Raw genomic sequence first — 20,677 nt, forward strand, 5'->3', positions numbered from 1 at the left:
GATTCTTTTTCTTCTTTCCACAGATCTCGAGCAGTATAAATTTGTTGACAGTGAATTGATAAATTGCACATTTTTTCACGTCAGGACAGGATGCCAGATTTCTTTTGATGATGACTACAGTGCCTACTGGATCTACTTTGTTAATTTCCTGGGAACTTTGGCAGTGTTACCAGGAAATATTGTGTCTGCTCTCCTGATGGATAGAATAGGACGGTTAACGATGCTAGGTAGGGGCTTCACTTTGGTACAGGGAACATCAAAAGTAACATGTCCTCTTTTCAAGGAATTTGGCTAGACAAATGAAAAACATTCTTTCTGTGGATTTGTCATTTATGTGCTGTCATTTATGTGCCATCATAAATACTATTTTTAAAAGCCCCCAGTTTTGAAACTCTAGGGAAAAAAGGAACCTGTGGCCACCTGTAATTGCTCTTCCACAGATATTACAAGACCATGGTCTAAATGCTAAATTCTAGGCATTTAGAATGAGATTTTGGAGACTGATGGCCATTGGTTTATCTCTGCTTCAGCTGATATAAAGGAAGGAAAGGTGTGCACAGGTGACCCTCAGCTAGTGGAGCAGCTCCTGGAAAGTATCAGCTGTTCTTTGTCTGTCATCTATTTTGCATAGGAACACAGTTGAAAGGTATCTCCTGCAGATTGTCTACAATGAGAAATCTGTTTTCAATTTCCTTAGAGAACTATGTGGTAGTTCATTGTCATTATTTTCTAGGACAATATCTCTATATAAATACAAGAAAACAAATACAGCATTTTTATTATAATATATGAACATGTTTCATGTAATAGCAAAAGATGATGAACAAAGAATAATGGGAGTAGTTTTGCTCAGGCATCTTGCTTTGGGAATTCAAAGAGGCTTCCAACTTAATGCTTTGTGATATATGTGAGAAGTCATATCTTTTTCTGTGACCTCCTTTCTTCAACATTTGTCTTTCTGTCTGGCCTTACCAGTGGAGGAGGTCTCTGGTTTTTAACTCAAATGTTTGGGTCACTTATTTAGCTACACTGTGTGCATAGAAATATAAGGCAAAACTAGGGTTATTCTTTATATACAACTCCACTACATGTTTGTTTCACCTGCCTTGTACCTAGGTGGTTCCATGGTTCTTTCTGGCATCAGCTGTTTTTTCCTGTGGTTTGGGACCAGCGAATCCATGATGATAGGTATGCTGTGCCTCTACAATGGCCTCACCATCTCAGCATGGAACTCTCTAGATGTTATTACTGTGGAGCTGTATCCTACAGACAGAAGGTATGTGCAGTTACATCTCCCATAAACTCACTGAAACTATGTATCAGCAGAAATGGCAAATAGAAATTATTTTATATGGGCCTTATGGAGTTAGTGGTGTTTTGAGAGGGCCAAATTAATAATTTGTCCTATGAAAAGTGAAAGGAAACAATGAGGGGTTTTGAGCAACTTAGTATGTATTTGCATGAAATATCTCCTAATCAGGAAAATACCATAAATGTAGTTTCATTTGAAAGCAGAAGGTCTAACAGCTACTCTCATTTAAAACACAGTTAGTATTTCTGAAAACAATAATGGACTATCTTTGAGTTTCCTGTAGTTTAACTGTATAAAAGGGCAGTAGTTGGTCCAAACCAGAAATACAGCTGCATTTGTCTGTTGACTGTGAAGTGGTGGGAATCATGATAAAAATCTCTGTCTGAACCACGCTGTGCTGCTGATCAGTCTGCCGTGAATTTGTATGCGGGGCCACTAGGAGTGTACACTAGGTGGGTAAAAATTACCTTGGGCACTGCTCTTGACTCTTCAGGGCTCTTGCAGGAAATCTCAGGACAATTTTCAAATCCTGCATTGCTGCTAAATAACATAGTTCGGGGCTTTTTTTGGATACAGGGCACTTTTTAATCCTGACCTTACACCACTTAATGGACTGAAGGAAGAACTGTTGAGTCATACTCTGTTGTAAGGGGAGTGCAAAAATGTAAAAGCTGTGCTATCTTGAAATGACTTTAATACTTCCCCCCTCTCAAATCCCTAAAAATATTTAAGTAAAATTTCCCAGATTCCTTAAAAAGGACATCGTGTCCTTTCTCCTGTTGCAGTGCTAATTATGATGTTATCCACTGGATATTTGAAATGCAGTGAAAAATATTTCCAGTTTATAAATGAATGATGCCTTACTGGCAAGTGTAATTTCTTTGAAAGGAGTTACCTTGTCTTTAATGTTGTCCATGAAGAGATTTAGAAAAGTGTAGACTGGCTTCCCTGTTTTCCTTTCATTGTAATTTTAAAATTATGTGCTTCTTCAGACAAGAAATTGATGTCCACAGCTGTAATTATATCAAGTAACAACACCAGTCTATTTATGAATCCCAGGCACTGAGCTTCAATATTGCTAGTATTTTTAATACACCTCAGGAAATTGCTCTTCTGGCAAGAATACTTCCACCATCCAAATGCTATGAAATAATTTTAATAAATATCCTGTAGAAATTACCATCTTTTGGGTATTGCTGAATGTAATAGCCACATATGTTTTCCTAAAATGAAATAAAGAAAAATAATTGGAAAAGCCATTGCTGTTAATAGAAAAAAAATCATTACTAGGAATCATAAAAATAATTTAAATTATATTTATCTATATATATCTATACAGGTGTTAAGGCATCTGTAGTTGTATCTACAAATGGTTGTTTTTCATAGATTCTACTAGCTTTGGGATTACAGAAATTTCTTACTCAACTTTTCTCTATTTAAAAATCTTTTGTATGCAGGAATTACTGTCCAGAAACAGAAACTTAATTGAAGCTGAGTTGGTTTTTGCAACACATCAGAGAAAAAACTTGTCCCCTTGAATTATCAGTACAAAAAGGCTGATGGGTAAATGTACCTGTGCCTGGAAAGACATTGTTGACATAGGCTTTTGATGAGACTTTTTCCCAGATGTTCTGATAGTGATGGAATCATGACTGCTAGTTTTTGCCAGCTTGGTTATGAGTAAACAACCAATTCAAGATTTTTTGTAGATAGGCAAAACTACTTCTTATTTTGTAGAACTTTTTGAAAATTAATACCTTCAGGGACTCAAATAACTTGCTTACAAGAATTTTTGTCTGATAATTTATTTTTTTTTAATCCAGACTAGATGCAGTTTAACAACCAGCATTGCTTGCCTCTCATAGTCCTGGGTTTCCTTCTCAGATTCCTGTGATCTCCATAACCAGGCACAGCTTGCCACAGTTTGCTGGGAATTTCCAGCTTCTGCAAGTAACTGTAGGGGTGAACAGCCTTTCTCAGCATATGTGGAACATGAAGCTTCCTAATCTGTTTTTTCATGTAAAATCCTTCATACTTAAGATGATATTCTCTTTTGCTACAAAGCAAAAGCAAAACAAATTCCAGAGTGAATCTGGTCCTGAAACTGACTTCCAGATTCTCCTGTAAAGGGAATCTAAGCACAAATACCTTGCTCACTCTGTCAGTGTTTAATACTATTTCCTTACAGCCTGTCCGTGAAATGAGCACAAATGCGCAGCAAAGCAGCAAAGGGTAGCTGGAGGTCGGGCTCAAAGACAGATGGTTGGAAGGAGGCCGCTTCATGCTACCACGCACAAGAGGCTGGACTGGGTAGCCCCTCCTTTTCCTCCTCTTGCAGACCAGCCAGCTGTTGAACTGCAGGGGCTTTGCTGGTGTCATGCAGTATAATATGAAAGGTGTTAAATAAATTGTATTCTAGGTATTTAGGGATCATACTGGCTTTTAGCCAGGTAGGAGTGTGGTAAACAGTTTGGCAATGTGCAGTCTGTGTGATACAGGGTACACATTTCAGTTTATTCTTCATCAGCTATAGTTGCTTTAAAATCTTGATAGATTTCAATTCTGTATAAATTCACACTCATCAATATATTTACATTTTAGTTTACTGATCCCTGGAATTGAGGTAACTACATAGTTTGTCCTACTTTCTTGATGAGTACTGCCAAATTTTATGCTATTTTAGGTTAGCTTTTGCTTTCATGTTCTTCATAAAGCATCAGCTGGTTTGTACAACTGCTGTAATAGATATTAGAGGATGTATAAATTTCAAATGGTTCTCAGGCAAATGATGAAGTTGTGTTCAAATGAAAAATAATGTTACTAATGTTAGTCATAAGTGTGTTTCTGTCTTCTAGATGAAGTAATTAATAATATTTTGATAATATCCTACCATTTTTTAAACTTTTAAATACACAAATTTTAAAAGACACCTATGATAGCTAGATATAAACTAGCTAGTGATTTCCAACAAGCAAGTAAATTAATACAGCTCAAGAATATAAAGAACTTCTATTTTCTCTTGTCTCTTTTCTTACCTCTCTTTACCTTATATTCTTAATGGACTCTGCCATCCATGAGGAGAAGAAATCTGTAGGCTGGAGTGTGTGACACCAAAAATTACAGTCACTGAGAATTTTAGAAGGAGGAATCGGCTGAAAGTGTAACTTCAATACAGCCATAGGTGCCTAGCACTCCAGCAGCATAAACCTGAAGGTGCAAAGCTGAGCACCTAGAAAATATGAAATGTGTGCTTAAAGACCATTTTGTTGGTTTTTTGGGACTTGCTTGCATCATATGCAAATTCTGCGACAGGAGTAGGGATTTTATCCTTTCCTCTGACAGCACTCCACTCTCTTAACCATGAAACTGTTTTCTCATTGTGCAGTTCCCAATCTTATTCACAGTGCATCTTCTAACTTCTCTAGTAGATGAGGGAAACTAAGTTTTCTTCACTACCTCTATGTTTTACCCTCAAGCCCTCTTTGTTCTCTGCATTGGCAGAGTGATGCGGAAAAAAAATATTATGTGATGAGGTAATTACAGCTTGCGTTGTAATGTGTGTGCCCAAGGGGCCTGCAATAACACTGCACAGTTCCTCAGCTCTGCCTGTAATAAAAATACAGGTTGGAAGAAAGCTTAAGTTCTCTGAAGAAGGAACCTTAGGACATTTTTATTACTTTAAAAAGCAATTCTTACTTTCACATAAATGGTAAGTATCTTCTTGTGAACTTGGGAAGCACCAGCATTATAAGCCAAGATTCTCACTAGGAAGATGATACAAGAAATAACTAAAACCTAAATAGAACGTGGAATAGAAATAGATCAACTTCCACATAGAGAATAAATCAGATTGCAGCAGATAACCAACAATTCATCATTTTTCTATGGCTGCCATAGATCTGGGTTTGAATCTTGTCCAGGAATACTTAGAATTCAAGGTCATCTATAAAATTAAGTCATCCTGTTTTCCCTTTTTTAAATGCCTCTGAAAAATGTTCTTAACAGTTTGGCCATAATTAAAGAATAAGTCTATCTTCAGTTCATGATTTTTAATTTTTTCACTTCTTGAACCCTTAGGATCTATGCTCAGAACAATAAATATTATTCTCACAGTATCTTATCTCCAAGTTTGTATTGATGTGGATGAAGAGAAGAAAAAGAAGAGACATTTTATATTCTTTTGAGTCATAATAGCAGTAATTGACTTACAGTAGATTTCCTCACAGCTATTTTCTACTCTCATCCTGTGGATATAGCTCAACTACATTTTGCTGAAATTTTAAAGTTCTTAAGGCATGACCTGCCACACCTATGCCTTTTGCAGTAGTCCGAGGAAGGAAGGCAAATTCCACACTTTTACTTGCACACTAAGCACTATAATTGATCAAGCCATGAACATGATATGTGGTTCTGTACTAATTTTTTAAGAGAATATGAAAATATCTGGGCATGGAAAATTGTCCATAGAACGTTTGGATACTCAGTTTAATTCCTTACATATTGTCAATTCTAACAACATTTTGTTGTAACTTGCCATTTTTGTAAATTGCTCTGGCAAGATAGATAACAAATATTTGTGCTACACATTTAGTAGCACTCTGCCACAGGACAATGAAGTTTTTAGATGCTTTATCAGCAGTGGAAAAGTGGATCTGAAGTACTTTATGTAGGAATACAAGCACCTGGTCTAAGAAGGAACATATGTGGCAATCAGGAAACAAGCTCTTTTAATCTAAAGACTTGGATAATCCCTCTATTTTTAACTGTTTGGACTCTTGCCATTTTTATGTGGACCTTGGATGAAAGGAAGCTAAGCATTTTTCTTTGTCACAGCTTTCTCAACAGCAGAAGTAAAATACATTGGGGAAAATTCCTTTTCAGTAACATCCAGCTTTCTCTTCATGCTGACATTTTTATTAAAGACATTTGCATTTTTCTCCTATCAATACTAAATTCTGTGTCTGGGGTTTTTTTAAGACAATCCTAAATTGATTAACCAGCATTTTCTTACTGATGTGCCTGAAAGACTTAAATGAACTCTCTAGCTGGACAAAGGATTCTTGCTACTTATGACTGGTCTCCCTTCACTAGTAATGAGGATTACTCATGAAGTCAACATGACATTTTTGTGCAAATGTTTGTCCAATAATGGATCAACACAGAGAAAATGGGAGCACATATAAATGGTGCTAATCCCTTGGGATTTTTCACTTAATTGTTCATCATGCTAAGATGATACATCACTTAACTTTAATCATTTGCTGATACTCTTGGACTTTCCTCAAACATTGTAACAGAGACTACTGTACTAATGCTGCAAGAGACTGTAGTCATACACATGTGTAATTTGCAGCATATTTATTTCCTGGCTATTTTTATTTCCCTGGATTCAGAAGAATTAGTTATAAAAGCATGAATTAATACAGATTTTCAAGAGTTTTAAACACAAACACTGTACTAAGAAGGATGTTCTAAAAAAGCAGGCAGTCTGAATTTGCTACACCTAGAGCTGGTTTGACACCTTGTTCTGACTGTAAGTACAAACATATTCAAACACATTATTAAAATTGAAGGGTATGAAGGTATAGGATTAAACAGTGACAATGCTTTTCAGGTACAGGTCATAACAACAATTTACTCTAAGCTTGTTAAAATCTCATTGTTCATGTCAGTTACATGCCTATTTTAGGCAAAAGGACATGACTGAAATCTGCTTAAAGATTAAAAGATTCAACTTCTTCTGGGTTGTTAATTTTTTAATTATCAGGACGGCTAAGGGCAATAAAATAAGCTTACTTTTTCTTACTTTGATTTGTTTATATTTTGATAATACGAATGGGATTAGACTAATAAAAACCCCTTAAAATCAGCAAAATTCAGTAAGTCCATTTTACTAACAGAATTGGTTTTTAAGTGCAAAAAAAATTTTATTTTGTTCAGACAGAAGAAGTATTGTATGTACTACAAAATTACTTTAGAACCTGATATAGTAATGTTGGTTATATAATCAGTAGTAGATCCAAAGAACAGTGGCATCTGTAGAAATCAGAACATGAAAAGAAATGGTTCAAATTGTTCAGAAAATTGTGTTCAGACCACTGTCATAACTAGTTGACATAAGCAGCTAACCTCTATGAAACAGCTTACCTTTCTTTATAAGGTAGTATAAAACAACATTAAACATAAGTAAAACATTCCCATATGTTCCATGCTATTGTTTTTCCAAAGATTTCCTGCCTGTATCTATCCAAATTTGTTTTAGCTGGATCTGTGTATTCTTTGGGGAGTTCTGGTATCTCTGAATATACTGAGGCTGTTGATGACTAGGTGTCTAGTTTTTCTGTGGGTTTTTTTTCTGTTACTGTTACTTGGAGTTAAGTTTGATTTTACATTAGCATTGACAACCAAGAAAATCATATTTATGTGCAGACTTTGATCACAACCAGTCACCACCATAACTTTAGGTGCATAAATGAGGCTGACATTAGAACCATTCTGACTCTTTTCCTTTCCTTCTTCCCTTGAGTTCTTCAGAATAGCTGCAATCTCTTGTTATCCTATCACATAAACTTGGTTTTCCAGTCTAGTTGTGTTATCTTTACTCTTTACTCCTGCTTGTCTATTTTAACAAAGCCCTTTCCTCAGGAATCTCCTGCCTACCTGCATGCTTTGTGCAGCTCTTCAGAAGGACCTTGACAGGCTGGAGATGTGGGCAGAGAAGAGCCATCTGAAATGCAACAAAGGCAAATGCAGGGTCCTGCACCTCAGGAAGAATAACCAGTGCAGGCTGGGGACAGACCTGCTGGTCTAAAATGACCCTGTTTGAGCTTTGAGGTTGGACGAGGTGACTCACTGTGCCCCCTTTCAACCTTACCCACTCTGTGATTTGTGAACCCTACAAGATCCGCCAGTCTGGGCTCCTTCCTTCTCAGTAGCTACACCACATCCTGGGTCATATTCCTCCAGATATTTTGGGCTTTATATGTCCCTGGAGCACAAATGTTGCCATGCTAGACATCTGCTTATTTTCTCCTAGGCTTTGGAAATTCACTCCAGTAGGATGCTCTTCTCTGCTTCCTTCAGTGTATCTCATGCTCCTCCTTCAGACCCATTTTTCCAAAGGGCGTACTTAGAAGGGAATGTTTTACCTTGCTCATTTCTCCTTTGAAAAAGGTATTTTCAAGGAGCTGCTGCAAATGTTTCTCTGTCAGAAATTTCCAAACACAACACTTCCCCAAGTTTCCTCATCTGCTGCTCTCAGCAATGTGCTCTCTGGCGGGCCTTGGGGGTCCTGGCTGCCAGAGGGAAGAACCTGTCATTTTCAAAATTGTTATGTCCAGGATATGCATGTTTAGGTTTCCTTGGCACTATGTGTTTTGTAAAAGTACTGCAGGTTCAATCAAATACATGTAAAACAAGTAAATAAAGACTTTCAACATGTAAGAGACATATCTAGATCTCTTCTACTTGTTTTTTCCCACAGATTATTTGGAAAGTTTCTACTCTGCTGTAGAAATGACCTGTCTCTTTTTCCTTTGATACTGCCAATACTTAGTGTCATGCACTGTCTGGATGGATGCCATGCTTTACACAAAGAGGAATTGTGCTTACTTCAGAAAAAACAGTGATTTCTTTGCTAAATATTAGACATTTCAGAGATTAAAATACTGCTAGGGGGTGCAAGAGACATATTGTCAGACTAATAGTACATAAATATATAATCATCCAGAAAAAAAAAGTAATTTGTGTTTTGTCCCAGATTCAGAAAAGACATAATACACAAAGCTAACAGTAGAACACTGTCAACTCTTCTGAATTTACTTTTACAGTATTTTATGTAAGGGAACTGACTTTGGCCTGCAACAATAGAAAATTAATATTTAACGTAATGGAAAAAAACTATTTGAAGGTGTATTAATTAGTACATTACATGTCTTAAGACATGCAGACATTCTTTTAAATTATTTAAGAATTCAAAAGGAAAGCCTCCATTATTTCAAAAGGGAACACTCCAAGTGTTGTTCAGATTGTGGAGTTGACTTTGTGGGTTAACTAGAATGATGGAATTATGTTTCTTAGAGCAAACCACAGTATTTTAGGAATATACAAGAAGGATCTAGACCTAGTCATCATTCTTTTGATGAAGGGTCCTCAAATATACTGTGACTGGTATTGTTCTGAAGCACAGTATCCCGGACAGGGCATGGACAGTGCTGAAAGCCACTATATCCTGGTCGCCTCTGCCAGACTGAAGCCTTTACCACTCCCCAGACATACAGCCTGGAAGCATGACACCAAAAGGCTTAGGTGATCTACACTGTTGAGGTACAGATCTGCCAAGGAGCAGAGGAGGTGGACTCTGACTCTCTGGGCTGTGGCCAGGTCGATCAGTTGCTTCAGACAGAGGGTCTCTCATGCCTTGATATAATTGTTTGCTGTTTTCTAAAACAAAAATCTGTTCTGCAAAGAGCATTGATACACTGTATCCTTGCTCTCAGCTGGAGTCAAGTATTCTTACTTCAAGTTGATTCTCTTGGCTCCTCTTTAGTAGCCCCAGTAGAAGCTTTTCAAATTTCTCAGGATTTCAGTCTACATCTGAGCATAAGAGTTCTTCCTTTCGCTCACAGGTGCTTCAGTAGAATAAGCAGAGTCTTTTAAGTCACTTAGAAAACTAGCATTTCTCTTAATTCCTCTTGTTTAGACTAGGGCTTTTAATTGCAGTACAAGCAAGAAATATTTTGTCTGAAAATTAGAACAACTATTTTCTTGAATTTCTAAGAGAGCTGACAAATGTTACACATTCTACCATGACACAAACATCTTTGTTAGGAAACTTTTGGTAGGGCAAGCTTATTCCTGCATCAATGAATCATACAGTCATGTCAAAACACAATTTAAATTATGGTAGTTTGCATAAGACGTATATGCAAGAATTACAAAATAATAAAAATACTTCAGACTACTAAAATCACATTACTGTAATGCAAGGCTCCACCTGAATTATGGGTGTCATACTTTCTCTTGGCAGTCTGTTTCCTTTTCCTTTTGTCCAAAGTTTCTCAGATACCTCTTTCACCCAACAGATTTTTTTATACCTTATCTTCTTTACCTCTAAGAGAAGAACATTTATTTTAATACTGGAAGTCTCATTAGCCTTTGAAAAAGCACTGTTTCGACGTGTGTACCACCTGTAAGAAACTCAGTTTTAATTCAGTACCCTAAGATGATCATCCTTTAATTCTGATTAATAATCATCACACAGATGACAAAGCAGTTCTCCTTTGGGAGCTACTTGACATGTCTGCTCTCCTAATGTAGCCATTTAAGTTGTACTGAATTTCCATTTGCAAGTTCCATGTTCAACTCTAGAGGTGCAAACTCACCCGTTCAGTCATTCATTTCACATTTTGATCCCTGAGGCAGAAAAATTAATTGCCTCAATGAAATACTGTAGCAGCTGATCTTTAACTTCTCATTCCAAATAAGAGCACTGAATATGAGCACAGAATCCTTATTGGCATAAATTTTCTTTAAGCTATTGGGACTGTACTGATTTATTTGCACTGAGGATGTGTCTCAAAGGTGTTACTCTTTCACCTGTATTTTAACTTTCTTTTGTTTTCTCTTCTAGGGCAACAGGCTTTGGCTTTCTGAATGCACTATGCAAAGCTGCAGCTGTACTTGGAAACCTAATATTTGGTTCCCTTGTTGGTATCACCAAAGCAATCCCTATTCTCCTTGCTTCTACTGTTCTAGTATGTGGAGGTCTGGTAGGACTTCGGCTTCCTGATACAAGAACCCAGGTGTTGATGTAACTGGAAAAAACATTCACTATTTATTTCCTTCTTTGTACAAATGTCATTCTCCTGACTGGTGGTGCAAAGGCTTCAGATTCTCAACACACAGTAGAGTGCTCAAATGTCAGAAATCAAACCCAAAAGATATTTTGGAGTAGCAGAGATTTAGCAACCTCTGTATGAAAGTTTTAAATTTCACTTTTGTTTGCTTGCATACTTTGTTATTCAAACCCATTTCACTTTGAAGTGCAAAGCTACCTCTTACTACAGTTTTGGTGACATATCCAAGAAGGTAAAAACCATACTGATAATTATATATTTAAAATGCAAGCAGTCAGATTATTTCAAAAACACATGCTAAATTTGGCCGTGGCATTGTGGGCTTCAGTAACAGTACAGACGTGCAAGTCAATTACTTAGCAGTATTGGTGCAGGGAATGTTAATGTATCAATGCATGCAGCATTTATCAGGAAAGACCACTGATAGCATCAATACTGGGAACAGTGACCTTCTGCAGCTGTGCTTAGGTGATAAAAACTCGTGGCCATGACTCTTCCTTGGGAAACATTTTTAGGCAGATTCAATCTAAGCAAAGATTACCAACTGCACCTCTTACTGACTGAGGAGAAGGCAACAGCTATTGCAGGGAATTTAAAGGTCCATATAGGTATGGAGTAGAGAGAATAACAAAGTTAACATTGTCACTTTTTGCTGCTGATGCTCCAGAAAACTTTTGTTTTATTCTCACTTGTGGCATCTGGATTTTTTTTCATTTAAAACAGTGAATTTGTCTTCTTCCAAGAATGAATGAATGCAAATAGTTTTGCTGTTGTTAGTAAGAATAAAGGCAGAATCAGGCCATTGAACTATAAGGATGATACTTTCAGAGATTTATTTAGCATTTATATAAATAAAGACCTTAATTACTTTCATAGTTTCTATACTTCTTAATATAACCATTTTCTCGGCTAATTTTTAATAGTTCCAGAAATGTCTGACCAGTTGATATTTTCAAATGTCTCTTTGAAAAGCCACTAAGAAATAAGCCATGGCAAGACTGCAGGGAATAGTAATGCTTTTATTAGACCAAGTGCATAGATGGAAAACAAATGATAGTAAATACATTCTTTCTATCCTGATTTATGGAAAATTCCCCATCAGTCCTAACACTATGCAAGAAGTTATGGGACCTCTTTAAAAAATCAGCATTACAAATTTAATACAGATACATTTATAAAATCATCAAAGAAAAGAGGCAGATCCTCTAATGACAAAAAATTGCTTTGCTTTCAGTGGAGCTAAGACAACTTATATCTGCTGATTAACTATCTGCGGTTTCAAGTGTGAAATAACAAATTTTCTATAAAACATATGGAAAATTTTATTCAGTATTTTTTTCTAATTATGTCTGACAGCATTTATTAGATAGATGAATCATTGCCAAGCAACTAAGCTTTCAAATAAGGTCATCATATAATAAGCCAGACCTTTTTTAATTGATTTTTCTCTTGTTCTTAGATGTGAACTTGGATTTAGGTAGTAATATGTGGCACTGCAGTCTTTATCAGTCATCATCGTTGTCATATTGAAAGAATCAGTAAAGGAAGATCATTCAACATATTCATAGTTCACTGTTTAATCTATTGGTTTTAGAAGTGACTTTTTCAGTTACTAACAAATGCCTCTGCTACACATTGTAGCACAAAAAGTGTTAGCCCAAGATGCTGTTTTCTCCTACGAAATGAGAAAATTGGCAGAATTTAAACAGCGTGAGTATGGAAAACTAGGGGACATTATTTTGATGTTGGTCATTTAAAAAAAAGTTTAGCAAGTGTGTTTATTTTGGAGTGTTGAGATGAAGATATTTGAGATTAAATATTTTTATGTTTAAATATGACTTCGACATGACTCTTAAATTTCTAAACTATGCTAATAAATGAGGAAGAACTCATTTCACTAAGGTCTAGAAAAAAATTCTGGCCTTAGTTTTGCATCTGTGGCCTTTTTTCCACCAATCATAGCCTTAATATTATTTAAGGCTGTTTTCTACAATTAATATTATATTTGAGCCATTTTTCTCTGTGCAATTCATTAGTAGCACATGTTCAACTACTTGCATATACTGCACAAGTTATTTTGAAATCTGAAGCCTCTGTACATATTTGGAGTAAACACCAACAACAATGGTAAAATATTGCTTTGTGTTGCACTGTCCTCTTGCAGTAGTATATTCTGTCCATCTCTGCATGTAATTCCTGTAACACTCACATGCAGCACTTCATACCTTCTGACCAGCTTGAAGGAAATGGGTCACAGAAAAATAGCGTTCAGCTTTTGAGGGCTATGATTCAAGTTTAACATTCTAAAATCTCCAACATGTAAAATTATGTTGACTTCAGTGTTGGTCTTAACAAAAATCCTGACTATATCATAGGTCTGTGATTAAGTCTGGATGAAATGACATGTAGCAACAACAGGAATTAGCAGAGATTTTTAAAAATGGACACTGCATGGTCCAGAATGATAATGTTCTAAGGTAGAAAAAGAAAAAGGAAGAGTGGGTAGGAATTGGGAGAATAAGTAAATTAAAGAGATGAACAAAGAAAAAAAACCAAGAATAATTCCAACATATGAAACAAAACTGAAAGTTAGAATTTTCCCAGATGGTAAGCTAGCTGGCTCAACAGATTTGAGCTAGTGTGCATGCCAACATCAAAGTTGTTTGAATATTCAATAGTTTTTACTTGAGCACAGTAAAGATTTATCTCATAAAGACAAAAAAGTGAATGTAATTTCACACTATAAATAACTTTGTGAGATAGGTGAAATCCACAGACAGGAACAGAAATCTATGGACATCTGAACACAAGTGTTACTCACATTATAAGTAATTTGACTGGTCTTCAGCAATTCTGTCTTTTCTTGCAGCCTCCAAAGCAATCACAGGTAATAAATATTGAACAGAAGGATCTGCACTTTCTTTCTATCTCTATTCACTTATATGTCACACAGAGAATCACTTAGTGGCATGGCTAGATTCCTAATATACCAGACAGAAGGAAACTTGATAGCATTTATGTATTACAGTTATAAAACCTATGTAATCAAAACTGCTTATTTGTCTCTTTTGGTCACAGACACAGAACTGACTGACTGCTAACTAGAAATCCCTGTCAGTCTAAACTGAAGTAGGATATAACATCTAGGATTTTTCTGTGCAGCTGAAAAAGCTCATCCCAACAGCAGAAATGACAAAAAGCACAATAACCCCTGAAAACATATAAGACTCATGGCATTTAGAATGCTATTAACCATAACAGTCAAATATTTTGAAATTTGGAAACTGTCCACAAAAGAGACCACATGTTTTCATTTTTGGCAAGGAAATTTTATTTGAATTAATTTCACTCCTTACAGGTTGTGTAATAGTAGAACTTGACTTAGCAGACTCTAATTTCTTGAAAGCATCTTAGTTATCGTATTAGTACTCTTTAACCAGCCTGGTTATGTCCATGCTAGCATCCTGCTGCTTGGAAGCATGCGCTACAACATTTGGGAACCACTGCATTGGTTGTTGAGTACAGGCTCCTAGAAGGGGAGCTAGGAATAGGTGTTCATGGTGGAGCGCTCAACATTGGTAATTAATGACCTACTGGGAAACCTTCTTCCTCTCAGCTTGATTTTTACCAGTTCCCTTACAGAGTTGTGTAGTACAAAAGCTGAGCGTTGATGAAAAAGAGTTATCCCTCCTTCCTGATGGCTCCAGTAGTCTACTTGTCCTTTATCATTTTAGGAATATGGATCAAAGTTAAGATTGCTAACTCAAGCTCTGCTTTCCAAATTACTTTTCTTGCTAGGGGGACCAGCCTTAAAGAAAATTAAAACTCTCTCACCTGCTTCTGACATTCAGTAAGAATTTCCATTACATATCTTTTGCATTTTGGTTATAACTTTTAAAAACAGTATGTAAAGAAGCTTTAGAAGTCCTCTGTGGGTGAATCTCACCTTTTGAGACAGCCAGGCTCCACGTTTACCTGAAGGCTGACCTAATAAAAGGAGAGGTGTCTTCTCAGAATAGCGCTTGTTGATCTCCTGATTTAAGGGAATCTTCTTGCCTGTGCACCTAGCTCAGCTCCATTTGGAGGAAAAATTATATTCTGTATTCTTTTTTTCTTTTATCTACCACTGTGGAGCCTTATCTTTGTGTAACTGCTCTTGAGGCACAATGTCGGATACCAATTCTCAGCAAAGTAATATAGTCCTCAGTCCCTCATATGGACAGCCTCTGTGTGCTAGGCTTTAGCTTTCTTCCCATTCTGAGTTTTAAATTAATCTTCATTAGTCAGAGAAAAATGTTTACATCCAGTCGCACCTCTTTACCTAAACAAGATGATATCATGCTAATACAACCTACAAGCCATGTTTCCTGTTTAATAACCTGGAAATGCAATTGAAATTTCAATCATAATGTTAAAAAATGAATCTTTGCACTCAGGGGGTCAAAGACACAAGATGTAAAAACAGAAATGTTCCACATCCTCTGGTGTTTTGAAAGAAAACACATGTTCAGTAATCATATTCCAGAAGAAAACACATCTGAGAGGCTGCTTTTCTATATTTCCTGCCTTCTTGTTCATTAAACTTACAGTAAAATATTAGGTATTTGCCTGCATTAGTGCTTTCAAATGCTGCAAGTTGAAAAAACACAGCATAAAAATACAGACTTCTGCTTGTACTTTCAAGGTAAGACGTGGTTCAGGTAATAATGTGATATTAGAAGAGACATGTTAGCCAGAAAATCTGGAACTCAGTTCAAAACATGAACTAAATGGAAAGTATCAACTTAAAATGCTACTTGCAGATCTCGCTTACCTTCATTTAACCTCACATAGTCTACAACCAGTCCATTTGCTGCTATCAGCTTCATTTGCTTTCTTCTAATAATTTCAGCAAGTGCTGCAAAATATATTTAGATTCACTATCATTGGGTGCCTTTTTTATTTTTAATCCCTCTCTAGCTGTATAAGACTGATATATAGAAAAACAGAAGAAAGATAAATTGGGCCTGATTTATTTACTTTTCTTATTAAACATTTTGTTGAATTATGTACAAAGATGCTGGCCTGAAATAGGGAGTTCTAGGCCTTTGAATACATGCCGTGAAACTCAAAATGAACAAAGCAGTAATTTTCAGCAGTCTCTTCCCACAACATGCACACAAGTTACGTTTAATAGGACCAAAACACTTAGGGAAAAGTACAGTGCTTTCTAGGGTAAACAATCTATTCTCTTTGACAAAGGTCTAGAACATATTGCTCGATCCGGACCAGTACACAGTCTGATAACTAAAGATTGGAGATTACATAACAACAGGAGCATTTCGGTGAGGATGACCTGACATGAAAGTATTGTTCTTTCCACCCAGGGTACTCATGAGTATACATTTTAATGACACATAACCAAGATGATTTGTAGACACTTCCCCCTACTCTGGCCATCAACACATTTGAGTTGTAGCCAGACATACCAGCCCACGAGTGAGAGAGAAAGTGAGAGAGAAAAAGAGCTGACAGGCACTTTCATCACTCTCTCCCACAGCTAGCCACCTAAGTTCATTTCTCTTGGATCCTAAGGATCTGGTTTTTGGCTTAGCTTTCTACTTTCTAATTTTGGACACCTACCACTTGCCATTCAGTTTTCACAAGCAGTCATGACCAAGCAAGCTGAAGCTGCTGTAATGCTAAAGGACAGCACTCACAGCCCATTGCAAATAGAGTACTCTGCAAGAGTCCAGTGTCATATGTGTTGTTCCAGTTTCATTTGTTGTCAAGCGATAGAGTTGTTGGCTAGCACTTCTCCTGTACAATTCTGCATGTATTCTTATCTATGAGTCATGTCCTCTGTCCTCTTAATGTCTGCCTTGTATGACCACATGTATGCCCATCCCCCACTGGCTATGTGATAAAAATATTTTGTGAATCTTACATGGGTCTGTCTTACCCAGTTAAAAAGAAGAGGGTTGGGAAAAATACTGAAACAGAATCAAATTAAATGTAAACAATGAAGAGTAATAGTTCAAGAAATAGGCTTCAATTATTTTTATTTTTTCAGATGTTTTCTTCAAATCCTAGCCTGAAGCTATATAATATTGCATATTGTAAAGAAATAGTACACAGTTAGAAGTGAACACATATGTAGGTGAGTGGACACACACATCTCTATAACGCAGATGAATCTTAAACTTACAAATCATGTTCTCATCTCTTTCTCCATGACAGTGTTACTTTCTTCATTGTTCATTATGTTTTGAACACAAATAACATCCTGCTCCATTCCTTTTGCAGAAACCTTTACTTATTCATGTGCAAAATTGTTGGGATGCCAAGAGTCATCTCAACTGGCCCTTAGCTTCCAGTCATTGGAAGGGGATTCCTGAAATGATCTGAAAAATGAGCTTTGACTTGGCTGTTGCCTTCCCCTGTCTGCCCAGCCCACCCTCCTTCCCCATCACACGGTGCCAAACAGCAAAACAGCACATCATGCCAAGGCACTGGTGTTCCAGTGGCTAGGAGACACAGCACTCTCGGTTACATAAACTCCTAAAAGCTATAAATTTTGTCTTATTCAACCAAAAGGCCTTCAAAATGGTCCATGGGGATATCAACATGCTAATTTCTGTGTAATGTATGAGAAAATGTCTGTGATATTCTGTATTGTATGTTTTCCATTGTTTCTGCATATATGGCTGCTGTTGTTCTAGTGATGTGGTTAAAGAATTATCTGCTACTGTTCTTATCAGCAATTTTTGACCAGCCAGAAACAGAGCCATTGCCAGGGTGTTTTTCAATTAATGATTAACACCCATGAAGATCTTCTACAGTAATTAGTGCCATATAAAGTCATGGATACTATAAATGAAGCCAATCTAGAGTGAAAATAGCCACACATAGCCACCGACCAGTGACAGTGGAAAGAGCTCTTCCAAAAGCTCTGGCATCTGCTACATTTCTTCTTTCCTCTTTTCAGGATGTTCACTCTCTGAAGTATTCTTCCTCTGGTAGGGGACATGCAGTCGTGCTACAGAAGTAAGAAAGCAGAAGAATGGGCATATTCCCTTCACATGAAAGAACATATGTTTGTTATAGGAAAGCCAGCTCTATAGTAAGATTAAAACAAACGAACCATCCAACCCAAGAAGCTTGCTATTCTTTTTTATCCCCATGTCTCCTTTGAGTTGATAAACTAAATACCAGTGCTTACAAAACCTTTGGGAGGAGGCTAAGAAAGGCTTACATGATAGTTCTTTTGGAAAGGAGGAGACCTTTCCAATGAGTAAACACATGCAATGAATGAAACCATACCATAGTGCTTCTAATTGTGATCACAAACAAGCAGTTTTAAGTAGAAAATTATGACTCAAATCTGTAGCAGCTGTAGATAGTACTACCTTTTATACAGAAATGTGTAAACATAGATTAAAATCAATGGCTTGGGAGAAAACGGAGAATATTTGAAGAGCTGCTTCAAAAACACAACCTCCCATCATCTCTTTTGGACAAACCTTTTAGTGCTTTCCTGTTCCTTCCTGCTACCAATCATCCTAATATGGTGACTGATTCTTTTAGTGCCTCACTAATGAAATGAAAGGCTAAATTGACATTTGCTCCTAACAAAAATTGAGAGCAGGCATGAAATTAGCACTGTAGGAAAGCTAGCTCATTTATAAGAATTTTAAAAATGCCCCAAGCTGCCAGTGTCTGCCTGCATTTATTGTCCTCCAAGTGGTTTAGGATCCTACAAAGTGTTACATGTCAGAAGCTTTGTATGTGTAATATCATCCCTATTTAAATCAGTGAAGCAGTGTTTTAGGGTCAGGAGCTTTGTCCTTCAAATATAAGAGGTATATGACTGTATATACTACCATGATGGAATTTCTATTGTGAGAAAAATGTGTCTTTTCAGCCCTTTTTTTAGGATTAATAATTTTAGCCTTGTTTTTCCTATGAATGTAGTGCTTCACAAACATTAAAAGGATTTCAGTACCAATGCTATAAGCTAAGCGAATCAACTGGCAACTTCTTTTAATCATTTTCTACAGAATATTTTATTAAAAACCCAAATTAAACTTTAAAAAATGCTGTATTACCTTCAGCTGCACAACATTGTGACAACTAAATTGTATCTCATGTTTGGCCTCAAATATATGCCGGAATATACCATACAAAATTAGATGTAACTAAATTGTATCTCATGTTTGGCCTCAAATATATGCCGGAATATACCATACAAAATTAGATGTTTTTTTAAGTGGGCAGTTTCCACTGCAGCGTAATGATATATGTGCAGAAGTCAGGTATCAAGGATGAGGTACAGAAAGTAGGGCTCTTGGTCTTCACTGCAACTTACTGGTAAGGCTACTGATTTTCTCAAAAACTTGTTCCATTTTTATTTTCACTGCAATTTATTGGCATCGTCATTGCATCTTCTTAAAAACCTGATAGCATTTTCTAATGCTAAGCAACAGAAGGAAAATATGTGTTCTTTCCTAGTTTTTTACAGTTATTTTCTGTCCCCAGTTTCTGCTTCTAAACTTCCACTCAAATTTCCAGCTGCTGTCAGCCAACTGGCCGTTCCATTTTTCAAGCAGTCTTCAGTGAACAAACACACCGGTATGTCAGTGGCCATGTGTTTTCAAGAAAATCATTACCATTTCGTACAACCTCCATTTCTCAATGCAAGGTAACATGTACATATTGTATATACGGGTAAGAAGCTACTTTAAAGATGAATTGCCATTTGAACATCGGAATTTGATTTCAGATCTGCTAATCTGCACCAAGATCTTGGCAATGGTCCTGACCTCTCTGTTTCTTTCTTTCTTTGTTTCCTTTACTGCTGTGTGCACCTGGAAAGCAGGTTACAGTCATCACTATTGTATCTATGTGTTTGCATGTGTGTGCCTTGATAAATTCTCTCTTTTGGAGTTCTGAATTTTTCATTTCAAGTCCAGCTGGTACAATTGTGAACTCATCTTTCCAGTATCTTCATCTGTGTAGGATTGCCAGCTTCCAAAATGTTTGACCAAGTGTTTTGATTAAGTCCTCTGAGGAAAGCTGTCTGTATATTTGTGAAAGGGCATGCTCTGTGTAGGATGACTGTGTACAGTATAAATCTATAAAATGTGGAAGTGTTTATAAATTTATCTGCAAAATATTTATCATCTGTGAAACAAATGCAAAGTTATTTAGTGTACATCAGATTAATAAATGGGGATGATTTTTTGCTCTGCTATATTAAAATAAAGATATGTTCTCTGCAATGAATACATACCAGGTGTGATGATAGCCAGAATATTGCTGTTCTTTATCCACAAGATGCTACACTACCCACTATAGAAAAAAGCAGTTCTTTTGCTTTAACTGTTCTTTTACAATGGTTCTCTATGTATCTCATCTTTAGTGCCTGTAGTAGAAATTGAACATATAGTAAAAGTAAACATGGAACAAGTTAATAAAGTTAAATGAGTTTAAGTGACCATGAAAAAAAGATAGAGTAAAAGGTACTATG

The 20,677-nt window shown here is 36.5% G+C and overlaps 1 protein-coding gene across 1 annotated transcript in view; it reads left to right on the forward strand.

Moving 5' to 3' along the window:
* SV2C (synaptic vesicle glycoprotein 2C) overlaps nt 1–20,377 on the forward strand; it is a 106,728-nt gene extending 86,351 nt beyond the window's left edge. Inside the window, exons 11-13 of the mRNA XM_058823925.1 lie at nt 24–227; nt 1,117–1,276; nt 10,944–20,377. Of these exons, the coding sequence (XP_058679908.1) occupies nt 24–227; nt 1,117–1,276; nt 10,944–11,127 (548 nt within the window). The 3' untranslated portion in view covers nt 11,128–20,377. The remainder of the gene's footprint in view (nt 1–23; nt 228–1,116; nt 1,277–10,943) is intronic.
* The last annotated feature ends 300 nt before the right edge of the window (nt 20,378–20,677 follow it).

The sequence above is a fragment of the Ammospiza caudacuta genome, chromosome Z (genome assembly GCF_027887145.1).
Source record: "Ammospiza caudacuta isolate bAmmCau1 chromosome Z, bAmmCau1.pri, whole genome shotgun sequence".
Classification (NCBI taxonomy): Eukaryota; Metazoa; Chordata; class Aves; order Passeriformes; family Passerellidae; genus Ammospiza; species Ammospiza caudacuta.